At 49.1% G+C, this 12,500-nt stretch overlaps 1 protein-coding gene across 1 annotated transcript in view; it reads left to right on the plus strand.

Annotated features, from left to right (window-relative positions):
- The window catches only part of clec16a (C-type lectin domain containing 16A), a gene marked incomplete at its 3' end in the record, with an annotated part of 62,917 nt that overhangs the window by 40,100 nt on the left and 10,317 nt on the right, over window positions 1–12,500 (plus strand). The window contains 4 exon segments of the mRNA XM_029744983.1: window positions 1,106–1,225; window positions 1,595–1,728; window positions 5,883–5,927; window positions 6,498–6,548. Of these exon segments, the coding sequence (XP_029600843.1) occupies window positions 1,106–1,225; window positions 1,595–1,728; window positions 5,883–5,927; window positions 6,498–6,548 (350 nt within the window).

The following is a 12,500-nucleotide window of genomic DNA, read 5'->3' on the forward strand; positions in this document are numbered from 1 at the left end:
TAGGTTAGCTATGGTAGGTTAGCTATGGTAGGTTAGCTCCGGTAGGTTAGCTCCGGTAGGTTAGCTCCGGTAGGTTAGCTCCGGTAGGTTAGCTATGGTAGGTTAGCTATGGTAGGTTAGCTCCGGTAGGTTAGCTCCGGTAGTATGGCTCCGGTAGGTTAGCTATGGTAGGTTAGCTCCGGTAGGTTAGCTCCGGTAGGTTAGCTCCGGTAGGTTAGCTCCGGTAGGTTAGCTATGGTAGGTTAGCTCCGGTAGGTTAGCTCCGGTAGGTTAGCTCCGGTAGGTTAGCTATGGTAGGTTAGCTCCGGTAGGTTAGCTATGGTAGGTTAGCTATGGTAGGTTAGCTCCGGTAGGTTAGCTATGGTAGGTTAGCTCCGGTAGGTTAGCTATGGTAGGTTAGCTATGGTAGGTTAGCTATGGTAGGTTAGCTATGGTAGGTTAGCTCCGGTAGGTTAGCTCCGGTAGGTTAGCTATGGTAGGTTAGCTCCGGTAGGTTAGCTCCGGTAGGTTAGCTATGGTAGGTTAGCTATGGTAGGTTAGCTCCGGTAGGTTAGCTATGGTAGGTTAGCTATGGTAGATTAGCTCCGGTAGGTCAGCTCCGGTAGGTTAGCTATGGTAGGTTAGCTATGGTAGGTTAGCTCCGGTAGGTTAGCTCCGGTAGGTTAGCTCCGGTAGGTTAGCTCCGGTAGGTTAGCTATGGTAGGTTAGCTATGGTAGGTTAGCTCCAGTAGGTTAGCTATGGTAGGTTAGCTCCAGTAGGTTAGCTATGGTAGGTTAGCTATGGTAGGTTAGCTCCAGTAGGTTAGCTATGGTAGGTTAGAGCCAGGAGGTTAGAGCTTCTGTAGAAAGGTTCTGATAACAGATTAGTGGACCAGGAGGTTCTGATAACAGATTAGTGGACCAGGAGGTTCTGATAACAGATTAGTGGACCAGGAGGTTCTGATAACAGATTAGTGGACCAGGAGGTTCTGATAGGAGCTGTAACTGTGTCCAGGTATTAACAGGGAGTTGTTAGAGAGACTCCAGCTACCGGTCCCAGACCAGGAGGTTCTGATAACAGATTAGTGGACCAGGAGGTTCTGATAGGAGCTGTAACTGTGTCCAGGTATTAACAGGGAGTTGTTAGAGAGACTCCAGCTACCGGTCCCGGACCAGCAGAGGACCTGTTACAGCCAGGTGTTGGTGGAGAGACTCATACTGGTGATGAACGTGGCTGCACAACCAGGTAACACACACACACATTATCACACACACACATTATCACACACACACACACATTATCACACACACACACACACATTATCACACACACATTATCACACACACATTATCACACACACACACACACACACACACACACACACACACATTATCACACACACACATTATCACACACACATTATCACACACACACATTATCACACACACACACATTATCACACACACACACACACACACACACACACATTATCACACACACACACAAATTATCACACAAACACACACATTATCACACACACACACACATTATCACACACACACGCACCCATAAACCACCTAACGAGTGTGTGTGTGTGTGTGTGTGTGTGTGTAGATGGTAAGGTACGTCTGGCTACTCTGGAGCTGAGCTGTCTGCTGTTGAAGCGGTCCGTCCTCTCCTCTTCCTCCTCCTCCTCCTCCTCTCCTGCTCACTGCATCATCAAGGACGTTCACCTGGCCTGTCTAGAGGTGAGTGTGTCAGTCCCTCCCCCTTTAGTCCTGACCCCCAGTCCTCCTCTCTCTCTGGTCCCCAGTCCTCCTCTCTCTCTGGTCCCCAGCCCTCCTCTCTCTCTGGTCCCCAGCCCTCCTCTCTCTCTGGTCCCCAGCCCTCCTCTCTCTCTGGTCCCCAGCCCTCCTCTCTCTCTGGTCCCCAGTCCTCCTCTCTCTCTGGTCCCCAGCCCTCCTCTCTCTCTGGTCCCCAGTCCTCCTCTCTGGTCCCCAGCCCTCCTCTCTCTCTGGTCCCCAGCCCTCCTCTCTCTCTGGTCCCCAGCCCTCCTCTCTCTCTGGTCCCCAGTCCTCCTCTCTGGTCCCCAGTCCTCCTCTCTGGTCCCCAGTCCTCCTCTCTCTCTGGTCCCCAGCCCTCCTCCCTCTGTGGTCCCCAGCCCTCCTCTCTGGTCCCCAGCCCTCCTCTCTCTCTGGTCCCCAGCCCTCCTCTCTCTCTGGTCCCCAGCCCTCCTCTCTCTCTGGTCCCCAGCCCTCCTCTCTCTCTGGTCCCCAGCCCTCCTCTCTCTCTGGTCCCCAGCCCTCCTCTCTCTCTGGTCCCCAGTCCTCCTCTCTCTCTGGTCCCCAGCCCTCCTCTCTCTCTGGTCCCCAGCCCTCCTCTCTCTCTGGTCCCCAGCCCTCCTCTCTGGTCCCCAGCCCTCCTCTCTCTCTGGTCCCCAGTCCTCCTCTCTCTCTGGTCCCCAGTCCTCCTCTCTCTCTGGTCCCCAGCCCTCCTCTCTGGTCCCCAGCCCTCCTCTCTCTCTGGTCCCCAGCCCTCCTCTCTCTGGTCCCCAGCCCTCCTCTCTCTCTGGTCCCCAGCCCTCCTCTCTCTCTGGTCCCCAGCCCTCCTCTCTCTCTGGTCCCCAGCCCTCCTCTCTCTCTGGTCCCCAGCCCTCCTCTCTCTCTGGTCCCCAGCCCTCCCCTCTCTCTGGTCCCCAGCCCTCCTCTCTCTCTGGTCCCCAGTCCTCCTCTCTCTCTGGTCCCCAGCCCTCCTCTCTCTCTGGTCCCCAGCCCTCCTCTCTCTCTGGTCCCCAGCCCTCCTCTCTCTCTGGTCCCCAGCCCTCCTCTCTCTCTGGTCCCCAGCCCTCCTCTCTCTCTGGTCCCCAGTCCTCCTCTCTCTCTGGTCCCCAGCCCTCCTCTCTCTCTGGTCCCCAGCCCTCCTCTCTCTCTGGTCCCCAGCCCTCCTCTCTGGTCCCCAGCCCTCCTCTCTCTCTGGTCCCCAGTCCTCCTCTCTCTCTGGTCCCCAGTCCTCCTCTCTCTCTGGTCCCCAGCCCTCCTCTCTGGTCCCCAGTCCTCCTCTCTCTCTGGTCCCCAGCCCTCCTTCTCTCTCTGTCCCCAGCCCTCCTCTCTCTCTGGTCCCCAGCCCTCCTCTCTCTCTGGTCCCCAGCCTCCTCGTCTCTCTGGTCCCCAGCCCTCCTCTCTCTCTGGTCCCAGCCCTCCTCTCTCTCTGTTCCCAGCCCTCCTCTCTCTCTGGTCCCCAGCCCTCCTCTCTCTCTGGTCCCCAGCCTCCTCTCTCTCTGGTCCCCAGCCCCTCTCTCTCTCTCTGGTCCCCAGCCCTCCTCTCTCTCTGGTCCCCAGCCTCCTCTCTCTCTGGTCCCAGCCCTCCTCTCTCTCTGGTCCCCAGTCCTCCTCTCTCCTCTGGTCCCCCAGTCCTCCTCTCTCTGGTCCCCAGCCCTCCTCTCTCTCTGGTCCCCAGCCCTCCTCTCTCTCTGGTCCCCAGCCCTCCTCTCTCTCGGTCCCAGCCCTCCTCTCTCTCTGGTCCCCAGTCCTCCTCTCTCTCTGGTCCCCAGCCCTCCTCTCTCTCTGGTCCCCAGCCCTCCTCTCTCTCTGGTCCCCAGCCCTCCTCTCTCTCTGGTCCCCAGCCCTCTCTCTCTCTGGTCCCCAGCCCTCCCTCTCTCTCTGGTCCCCAGCCTCCTCTCTCTCTGGTCCCCAGCCCTCCTCTCTCTCTGTCCCCAGCCCTCCTCTCTCTCTGGTCCCCAGCCCTCCTCTCTCTCTGGTCCCCAGCCCTCCTCTCTCTCTGGTCCCCAGCCCTCCTCTCTCTCTGGTCCCCAGCCCTCCTCTCTCTCTGGTCCCCAGCTCCTCCTCTCTCTCTGGTCCCAGCCCTCCTCTCTCTGGTCCCCAGCCCTCCTCTCTCTCTGGTCCCCAGCCCTCCTCTCTCTCTGGTCCCCAGCCCTCCTCTCTCTCTGGTCCCCAGCCCTCCTCTCTCTCTGGTCCCCAGCCCTCCTCTCTCTCTGTCCCCAGCCCTCCTCTCTCTCTGGTCCCCAGCCCTCCTCTCTCTCTGGTCCCCAGCCCTCCTCTCTCTCTGGTCCCCAGCCCTCCTCTCTCTCTGGTCCCCAGCCCTCCTCTCTCTCTGGTCCCCAGCCCTCCTCTCTCTCTGGTCCCCAGCCCTCCTCTCTCTCTGGTCCCCAGCCCTCCTCTCTCTCTGGTCCCCAGTCCTCCTCTCTCTCTGGTCCCCAGTCCTCCTCTCTCTCTGGTCCCCAGTCCTCCTCTCTCTCTGGTCCCCAGCCCTCCTCTCTCTCTGGTCCCCAGCCCTCCTCTCTCTCTGGTCCCCAGCCCTCCTCTCTCTCTGGTCCCCAGCCCTCCTCTCTCTCTGGTCCCCAGCCCTCCTCTCTCTCTGGTCCCCAGCCCTCCTCTCTGGTCCCCAGCCCTCCTCTCTCTCTGGTCCCCAGTCCTCCTCTCTCTCTGGTCCCCAGCCCTCCTCTCTCTCTGGTCCCCAGCCCTCCTCTCTCTCTCTATATGATGTTGTTTTCTTTGTATCACTCATCATCCTCCTCCTCCTCCTCCTCCTCTCCTTGTTAAATGAGTAATTTAATTCTAGTATTTTCCTTTCTTGCACCACGATGGAATTTCTGATTCTGTCTCAAAATAGGTTTGTTTGTTTTAATGGGAATAGTAACCTTTTAATCAGGAATGATGTGTTCGTAACGGATCTGAATTAAGCAACGTCCGGTGGCTTGCTCATCCATCTACTGAGATATAGAGTGTTCCATAGCATCACTCACGCTCAATCTTCCCTGCTTCCTGCTTCCCGCTTCCCGCTTCCCGCTTCCTGCTTCCTGCTTCCTCTCTTACTCCACGCTGATGAAGTCTAATGTCAAATCAAATTAAATGTTATTGGTCACGTAAACAGGGAATGTTTTGTTGAAACAAAATCCCCCTGAATGAATATCATCTGGTATCAGATACAGGTAACTGACTAAATAATGGAACAACTTGAGTAAATGTTGACTACAAAAGTATATCGAAAGCAGGTACTTCCACACACATGAGGTTGTAATTAAACAATTAACATCCCATCATGCTTAGGGTCATGTCTTAAAAATGTACTGGGCAGGACATTATGTTGGCTACCATGGTTATGCCCCCTCCCTCCCTCCCTCCCCCATCCACAGGGCACGACTGGTCACTGAATGGTTTGATGAGCGCTTAAACGATGTAAACTATATGCCATGTCCGTCTCAGTCACCAGATCTCAACCCTACTTAAAGCTGTTCTGGTTGGTGGAGGACCAGCGCCCTATTAAAACACTATGTTGGAGTTTCCTTTATTCTGGCAGTTTACCTGTACGTTAGCTCTTTGGTCTGTCTGTCTGTCTGTCTGTCTGTCTGTCTGTCTGTCTGTCTGTCTGTCTGTCTGTCTGTCTGTCTGTCTGTCTGTCTGCTGGTCTCTGTCTGTCTGTCTGTCTGCCGGTCTCTGTCTGTCTGTCTGTCTGTCTGCCGGTCTCTGTCTGTCTGTCTGTCTGTCTGTCTGTCTGTCTGTCTGTCTGTCTGTCTGTCTGCCGGTCTGTCTGTGTATGTCTGTCTGTCTGTCTGCAGGTCTCTGTCTGTCTGTCTGTCTGTCTGTCTGCCGGACTGTCTGTGTATGTCTGTCTGTCTGCAGGTCTGTCTGTCTGTCCGCCCACCCGTCTGTCTGTCTGTATGTCTGTCTGTCTGTCTGTAGGTCTCTGTCTGTCTGTCTGTCTGCCGGACTGTCTGTGTATGTCTGTCTGTCTGCAGGTCTGTCTGTCTGTCCGCCCACCCGTCTGTCTGTCTGTCTGTCTGTCTGTCTGTCTGTCTGTCTGTCCGCCCACCCGTCTGTCTGTCTGTCTGTCTGTCTGTCTGTCTCCCGGTCTGTCTGTGATGTGTGTATTCTGTGTGTTTCAGGGAGCCAGAGAAGAGAGTCTGCATCTCCTACGGCGTTTCTATAAGGCAAGTTTTTTCCCCTCTCTCTCTCTCTCTCTCTCTCCCTTTCTCTCTCTCTCTCTCTCTCTCTCTCTCTCTCTCTCTCTCTCTCTCTCTCTCCTCTCTCTCTCCTCTCTCTCTCTCTCTCTCTCTCTCTCTGTCTCTCTCCTCTCTCTCTCTCTCTCTCCTCTCTCTCCTCTCTCTCCTCTCTCTCTCTCCTCTCTCTCCCTCCTCTCTCTCTCTCCTCTCTCTCTCTCTTTCCTCTCTCTCTCATATTAAAGCCTAAAATTGCAATCTGAACAAATTCAGGACATGAAAAAAAGACTTTTCTCTCTCTCTCTCTCTCTCTCTCTGTCTCTCTCTCTCTGTCTCTCTCTCTCTCTCTCTCTGTCTCTCTCCCTCTCTCTCTCTCTCTCTCTGTCTCTCTCTCTCTCTCGCTGTCTCTCTCTCTCTCTCTCTCTCTCTCTGTCTCTGTCTCTCTCTGTCGTCTGTCTGTCTGTCTGTCTGTCTCTCTGTCTCTCTGTCTCTCTGTCTCTCTGTCTCTCTGTCTCTCTCTCTTCATGTCTCTCTCTCTCTCTTCATGTCTCTCTCTCTCAGGGGGAGGAGATCTTCCTGGACATGTTTGAAGATGAGTACAGGAGCATGACGGTTAGTCCACCTGCTTCTCTCTCACACACACACACACACACACACACACACACACACACACACACACACACACACACACACACACACACACACACGTGATATATAGGTTGCCCTAGTGTTGTTATGATGTGTGTGTGTGTGTGTGTGTGCTGCCTGTATGTGCGTGTGTTTTCTTGTATGGCGAATACGCCAGATGTTGTTGTTTGTGTGTGTGTGTGTGGGGGGGGGGGGGGGGGGGGTGTTGCTGAAAGTGGGCTGCTCATCCAACTGCTCCATGAAGCAGACTTCTTCAACACCAGCCCCTCGGTATAGAAGTTATATCCAAAGCTTGAACAGCCTTGGGGATATAAGTGCAAGTTGGTGGTGTTGATATTTGAGAGTCTCGGCCACGTTCAGCGCCTTCACAATGTCTTCATTCATTCCCCTTTGATTTATTCCACATGTTGTTGTCTTACAGACTGAATTCAGAAATGGGATTAAATATATGTTTTTTTTCTTCTCTTCTCTCACCCATCTACAAACAATAGGAAGTGAAAACATCGGGGTTTTTTTTAGAAACGTTTGCAAATGTATTGAAAATGACAAACAAAAATATATATAATTTACATAAGTATTCAGAGCCCTGAGTCATTACTTTGTAGAAGCACCTTTGTCAGTGATTACAGTTGTGAGTGTTTCTGGGTAATTCTCTAAGAGCCGTGAGTGTTTCTGGGTAATTCTCTAAGAGCTGTGAGTGTTTCTGGGTAATTCTCTAAGAGCTGTAAGTGTTTCTGGGTAATTCTCTAAGAGCTGTGAGTGTTTCTGGGTAATTCTCTAAGAGCCGTGAGTGTTTCTGGGTAATTCTCTAAGAGCTGTAAGTGTTTCTGGGTAATTCTCTAAGAGCTGTGAGTGTTTCTGGGTAATTCTCTAAGAGCTGTGAGTGTTTCTGGGTAATTCTCTAAGAGCTGTAAGTGATTCTGGGTAATTCTCTAAGAGCTGTAAGTGTTTCTGGGTAATTCTCTAAGAGCCGTGAGTGTTTCTGGGTAATTCTCTAAGAGCTGTGAGTGTTTCTGGGTAATTCTCTAAGAGCTGTAAGTGTTTCTGGGTAATTCTCTAAGAGCTGTGAGTGTTTCTGGGTAATTCTCTAAGAGCTGTAAGTGTTTCTGGGTAATTCTCTAAGAGCTGTAAGTGTTTCTGGGTAATTCTCTAAGAGCTGTAAGTGTTTCTGGGTAATTCTCTAAGAGTCGTGAGTGTTTCTGGGTAATTCTCTAAGAGCTGTGAGTGTTTCTGGGTAATTCTCTAAGAGCCGTGATTGTTTCTGGGTAATTCTCTAAGAGCCGTAAGTGTTTCTGGGTAATTCTCTAAGAGCTGTAAGTGTTTCTGGGTAATTCTCTAAGAGCTGTGAGTGTTTCTGGGTAATTCTCTAAGAGCTGTAAGTGTTTCTGGGTAATTCTCTAAGAGCTGTGAGTGTTTCTGGGTAATTCTCTAAGAGCTGTGAGTGTTTCTGGGTAATTCTCTTAAGAATGATTTGTTATTTTCTAAATGAATTCAAGCTCTTGTCTGATTGGTTGTTGATCGTTGCTAGACAACCATTTCCAGGTCTCACCGTAGATTTCCAAGTAGATATAAGTTAGAACTGTAACTCGGCCAATCAGGAACATTTCACTGTCGTCTTGGTAACCAGCCCCAGTGTATATTTGGCCTTGTGTTTTAGGTTATTGTCCTGCTGAAAGGTGAATTCATATCCCAGTGTATATTTGGCCTTGTGTTTTAGGTTATTGTCCTGCTGAAAGGTGAGTTCATATCCCAGTGTATATTTGGCCTTGTGTTTTAGGGTTATTGTCCTGCTGAAAGGTGAATTAATCTCCCAGTGTATATTTGGCCTTGTGTTTTAGGGTTATTGTCCTGCTGAAAGGTGAATTCATCTCAGAGTGTAATATTTGGCCTTGTGTTTTAGGGTTACTGTCCTACTGAAAGGTGAATTCATATCCCAGTGTATATTTGGCCTTGTGTTTTAGGGTTATAGTCCTGCTGAAAGGTGAATTCATATCCCAGTGTATATTTGGCCTTGTGTTTTAGGGTTATTGTCCTGCTGAAAGGTGAATTCATCTCAGAGTGTAATATTTGGCCTTGTGTTTTAGGTTATTGTCCTGCTGAAAGGTGAATTCATATCCCAGTGTATATTTGGCCTTGTGTTTTAGGGTTATTGTCCTGCTGAAAGGTGAATTCATCTCAGAGTGTAATATTTGGCCTTGTGTTTTAGGTTATTGTCCTGCTGAAAGGTGAATTCATATCCCAGTGTATATTTGGCCTTGTGTTTTAGGGTTATTGTCCTGCTGAAAGGTGAATTCATATCCCAGTGTATATTTGGCCTTGTGTTTTAGGGTTATTGTCCTGCTGAAAGGTGAATTCATCTCAGAGTGTAATATTTGGCCTTGTGTTTTAGGGTTACTGTCCTACTGAAAGGTGAATTCATATCCCAGTGTATATTTGGCCTTGTGTTTTAGGGTTACTGTCCTGCTGAAAGGTGAATTCATATCCCAGTGTATATTTGGCCTTGTGTTTTAGGGTTACTGTCCTGCTGAAAGGTGAATTCATATCCCAGTGTATATTTGGCCTTGTGTTTTAGGGTTACTGTCCTGCTGAAAGGTGAATTCATATCCCAGTGTATATTTGGCCTTGTGTTTTAGGGTTATTGTCCTGCTGAAAGGTGAATTCATATCCCAGTGTATATTTGGCCTTGTGTTTTAGGGTTACTGTCCTGCTGAAAGGTGAATTCATCTCCCAGTGTATATTTGGCCTTGTGTTTTAGGGTTATTGTCCTGCTGAAAGGTGAATTCATATCCCAGTGTATATTTGGCCTTGTGTTTTAGGGTTACTGTCCTGCTGAAAGGTGAATTCATCTCCCAGTGTATATTTGGCCTTGTGTTTTAGGGTTATTGTCCTGCTGAAAGGTGAATTCATATCCCAGTGTATATTTGGCCTTGTGTTTTAGGGTTATTGTCCTGCTGAAAGGTGAATTCATCTCCCAGTGTCTGGTGAATAACAGACTGAACCATGTGGTTGTGGTGGATAATTTCAGCATTACCAAACGAGGAGAGTTACAAACTCCACACACCCAGTCAGAGTTATACGTAAACTACATCTTTAATAATAAAGAACTTTGCAAAAACACTTTGACTTTCAATGATGCGCCATTGAAAAGTGACAACACAAAAGAACAAAGATCTTTTATAGCCAAGATCCACCACTCTCACCGTACATGACGAACCACAGATCTTAGGATCAGTTCACAAAGGGACTTTATACTTGAGAAAGGAGTGTCCCTTAGCCAGATAACATTCGCTATAAATTATCGTTCAGTTTGGTCCCTAATGACGAGGTTCTAATCTCGTTCCTGGTACTTCATAGAACAAAAACACAACTTCATCCAATGGCATAAATCAATTGCCAACTCTAGATGCTCCCATCTCGAGTAAAACCCCCTTCTTGACTCCACTCCTGGACAAGCTCACTGAGGGGAGTGACTTGCGCACAGACATTGTGGAGCTGAATAATTGGTTCCCCATTAATCACACCATCTCTTCACATGGTTTAAGAAATAGGTAAAGACACATTCACATATGAAGACGCTCTCTCCACTGGCTTCCAGTTGAAGCTCGCATCCGCTACAAGACCATGGTGCTTGCCTACGGAGCTGTGAGGGGAACGGCACCTCCGTACCTTCAGGCTCTGATCAGGCCCTACACCCAAACAAGGGCACTGCGTTCATCCACCTCTGGCCTGCTGGCCCCCCTACCTCTGAGGAAGCACAGTTCCCGCTCAGCCCAGTAAAAACTGTTCGCTTCTCTGGCACCCCAATGGTGGAACAAGCTCCCTCACGACGCCAGGACAGCGGAGTCAATCACCACCTTCCGGAGACACCTGAAACCCCACCTCTTTAAGGAATACCTGGGATAGGATAAAGTAATCCTTCTAACCCCAACCCCCCCTTTAAAAGATTTAGATGCACTATTGTAAAGTGGTTGTTCTACTGGATATTATAGGTGAATGCACCAATTTGTAAGTCGCTCTGGATAAGAGAGTCTGCTAAATGACTTAAATGTAATGTAAATGTAAGACAAATGTTCCATCCTGTCCTCTTCCCTTTTCTGATATTCTGCACCAGGGACCTGTAAAAGACAAAGCCTGACCTTTCCCCTCTCTGGGCCCCAAGTGACCTGTGAAAGACAAAGCCTGACCTTTCCCCTCTCTGGGCCCCAAGTGACCTGTGAAAGAATGGATACATTCTAATATTATACAAATAAAACATCTTAATTATCTATGTTTCCTAACTCATTCTGATTCGTCCGTCCACATGGTTAATTTTCTTCACTATCAAAACGAAGAGAGACAAACTTATCACACAAGTCAGAGTTATACTTTAAACAAAACGTTTTAATGATGAGCGCTTTGCGATAGCAGGGACTTGTCAACGATTCACCATTTTCTAATGATCTGTTGAAAGTGGCAGGAGAGACAAAAGTACAAAGGTCTTTTTTTATACCCAAGATGCACCCCGTTTTCAACCGACAGGAAGAACAACGGATATATAGAATCGGTCACAAGGTTTAAGACTCCAAACTGGAACTCTCTCTTCCTGGTACGGGTACACAGCGGGAAAAATATTAACTCATGTTCTCTGGAAATACTCTTTTAAGGTTTTATCACCCCAAAAGACATCGTAAATCTCCCAGAGGCCCCAACCTCAGTAGAACACACACATACACACACACACACACACACACACACACACACACACATACAATCGTTAACAGAATACTCTATTCTGTCAAATAAAACAACCATTTGATGCAATAAAACTTATTATAACATAATCTTGCAATTTTTCCGTGACGCTCATTAACTTATTGACGCTCGGCATAACAAAGAGGTAGAATACTAATTGACTCAAGATATTTCAGCTTTTAATTTATATTAATTTGTAAAAAAAAAAACGTAATTCTACTTTGACATTACGGGGTATTGTGTGTATGGAGGAGAAGGTACTGCTCTGTTTCAGCTGTTATGGTCAGTCTAGCTGTATGGAGGAGAAGGTACTGCTCTGTTTCAGCTGTTATGGTCAGTCTAGCTGTATGGAGGAGAAGGTACTGCTCTGTTTCAGCTGTTATGGTCAGTCTAGCTGTATGGAGAAGAAGGTACTGCTCTGTTTCAGCTGTTATGGTCAGTCTAGCTGTATGGAGGAGAAGGTACTGCTCTGTTTCAGCTGTTATGGTCAGTCTAGCTGTATAGAGGAGAAGGTACTGCTCTGTTTCAGCTGTTATGGTCAGTCTAGCTGTATGGAGGAGAAGGTACTGCTCTGTTTCAGCTGTTATGGTCAGTCTAGCTGTATGGAGGAGAAGGTACTGCTCTGTTTCAGCTGTTATGGTCAGTCTAGCTGTGTGGAGGAGAAGGTACTGCTCTGTTTCAGCTGTTATGGTCAGTCTAGCTGTATGGAGGAGAAGGTACTGCTCTGTTTCAGCTGTTATGGTCAGTCTAGCTGTATGGAGGAGAAGGTACTGCTCTGTTTCAGCTGTTATGGTCAGTCTAGCTGTATGGAGAAGGTACTGCTCTGTTTCAGCTGTTATGGTCAGTCTAGCTGTATGGAGGAGAAGGTACTGCTCTGTTTCAGCTGTTATGGTCAGTCTAGCTGTATGGAGGAGAAGGTACTGCTCTGTTTCAGCTGTTATGGTCAGTCTAGCTGTATGGAGGAGAAGGTACTGCTCTGTTTCAGCTGTTATGGTCAGTCTAGCTGTATGGAGGAGAAGGTACTGCTCTGTTTCAGCTGTTATGGTCAGTCTAGCTGTATGGAGGAGAAGGTACTGCTCTGTTTCAGCTGTTATGGTCAGTCTAGCTGTATGGAGGAGAAGGTACTGCTCTGTTTCAGCTGTTATGGTCAGTCTAGCTGTATGGAGGAGAAGGTACTGCTCTGTT

Source organism: Salmo trutta, unplaced genomic scaffold, assembly GCF_901001165.1.
Source record: "Salmo trutta unplaced genomic scaffold, fSalTru1.1, whole genome shotgun sequence".
Taxonomy (NCBI): Eukaryota; Metazoa; Chordata; class Actinopteri; order Salmoniformes; family Salmonidae; genus Salmo; species Salmo trutta.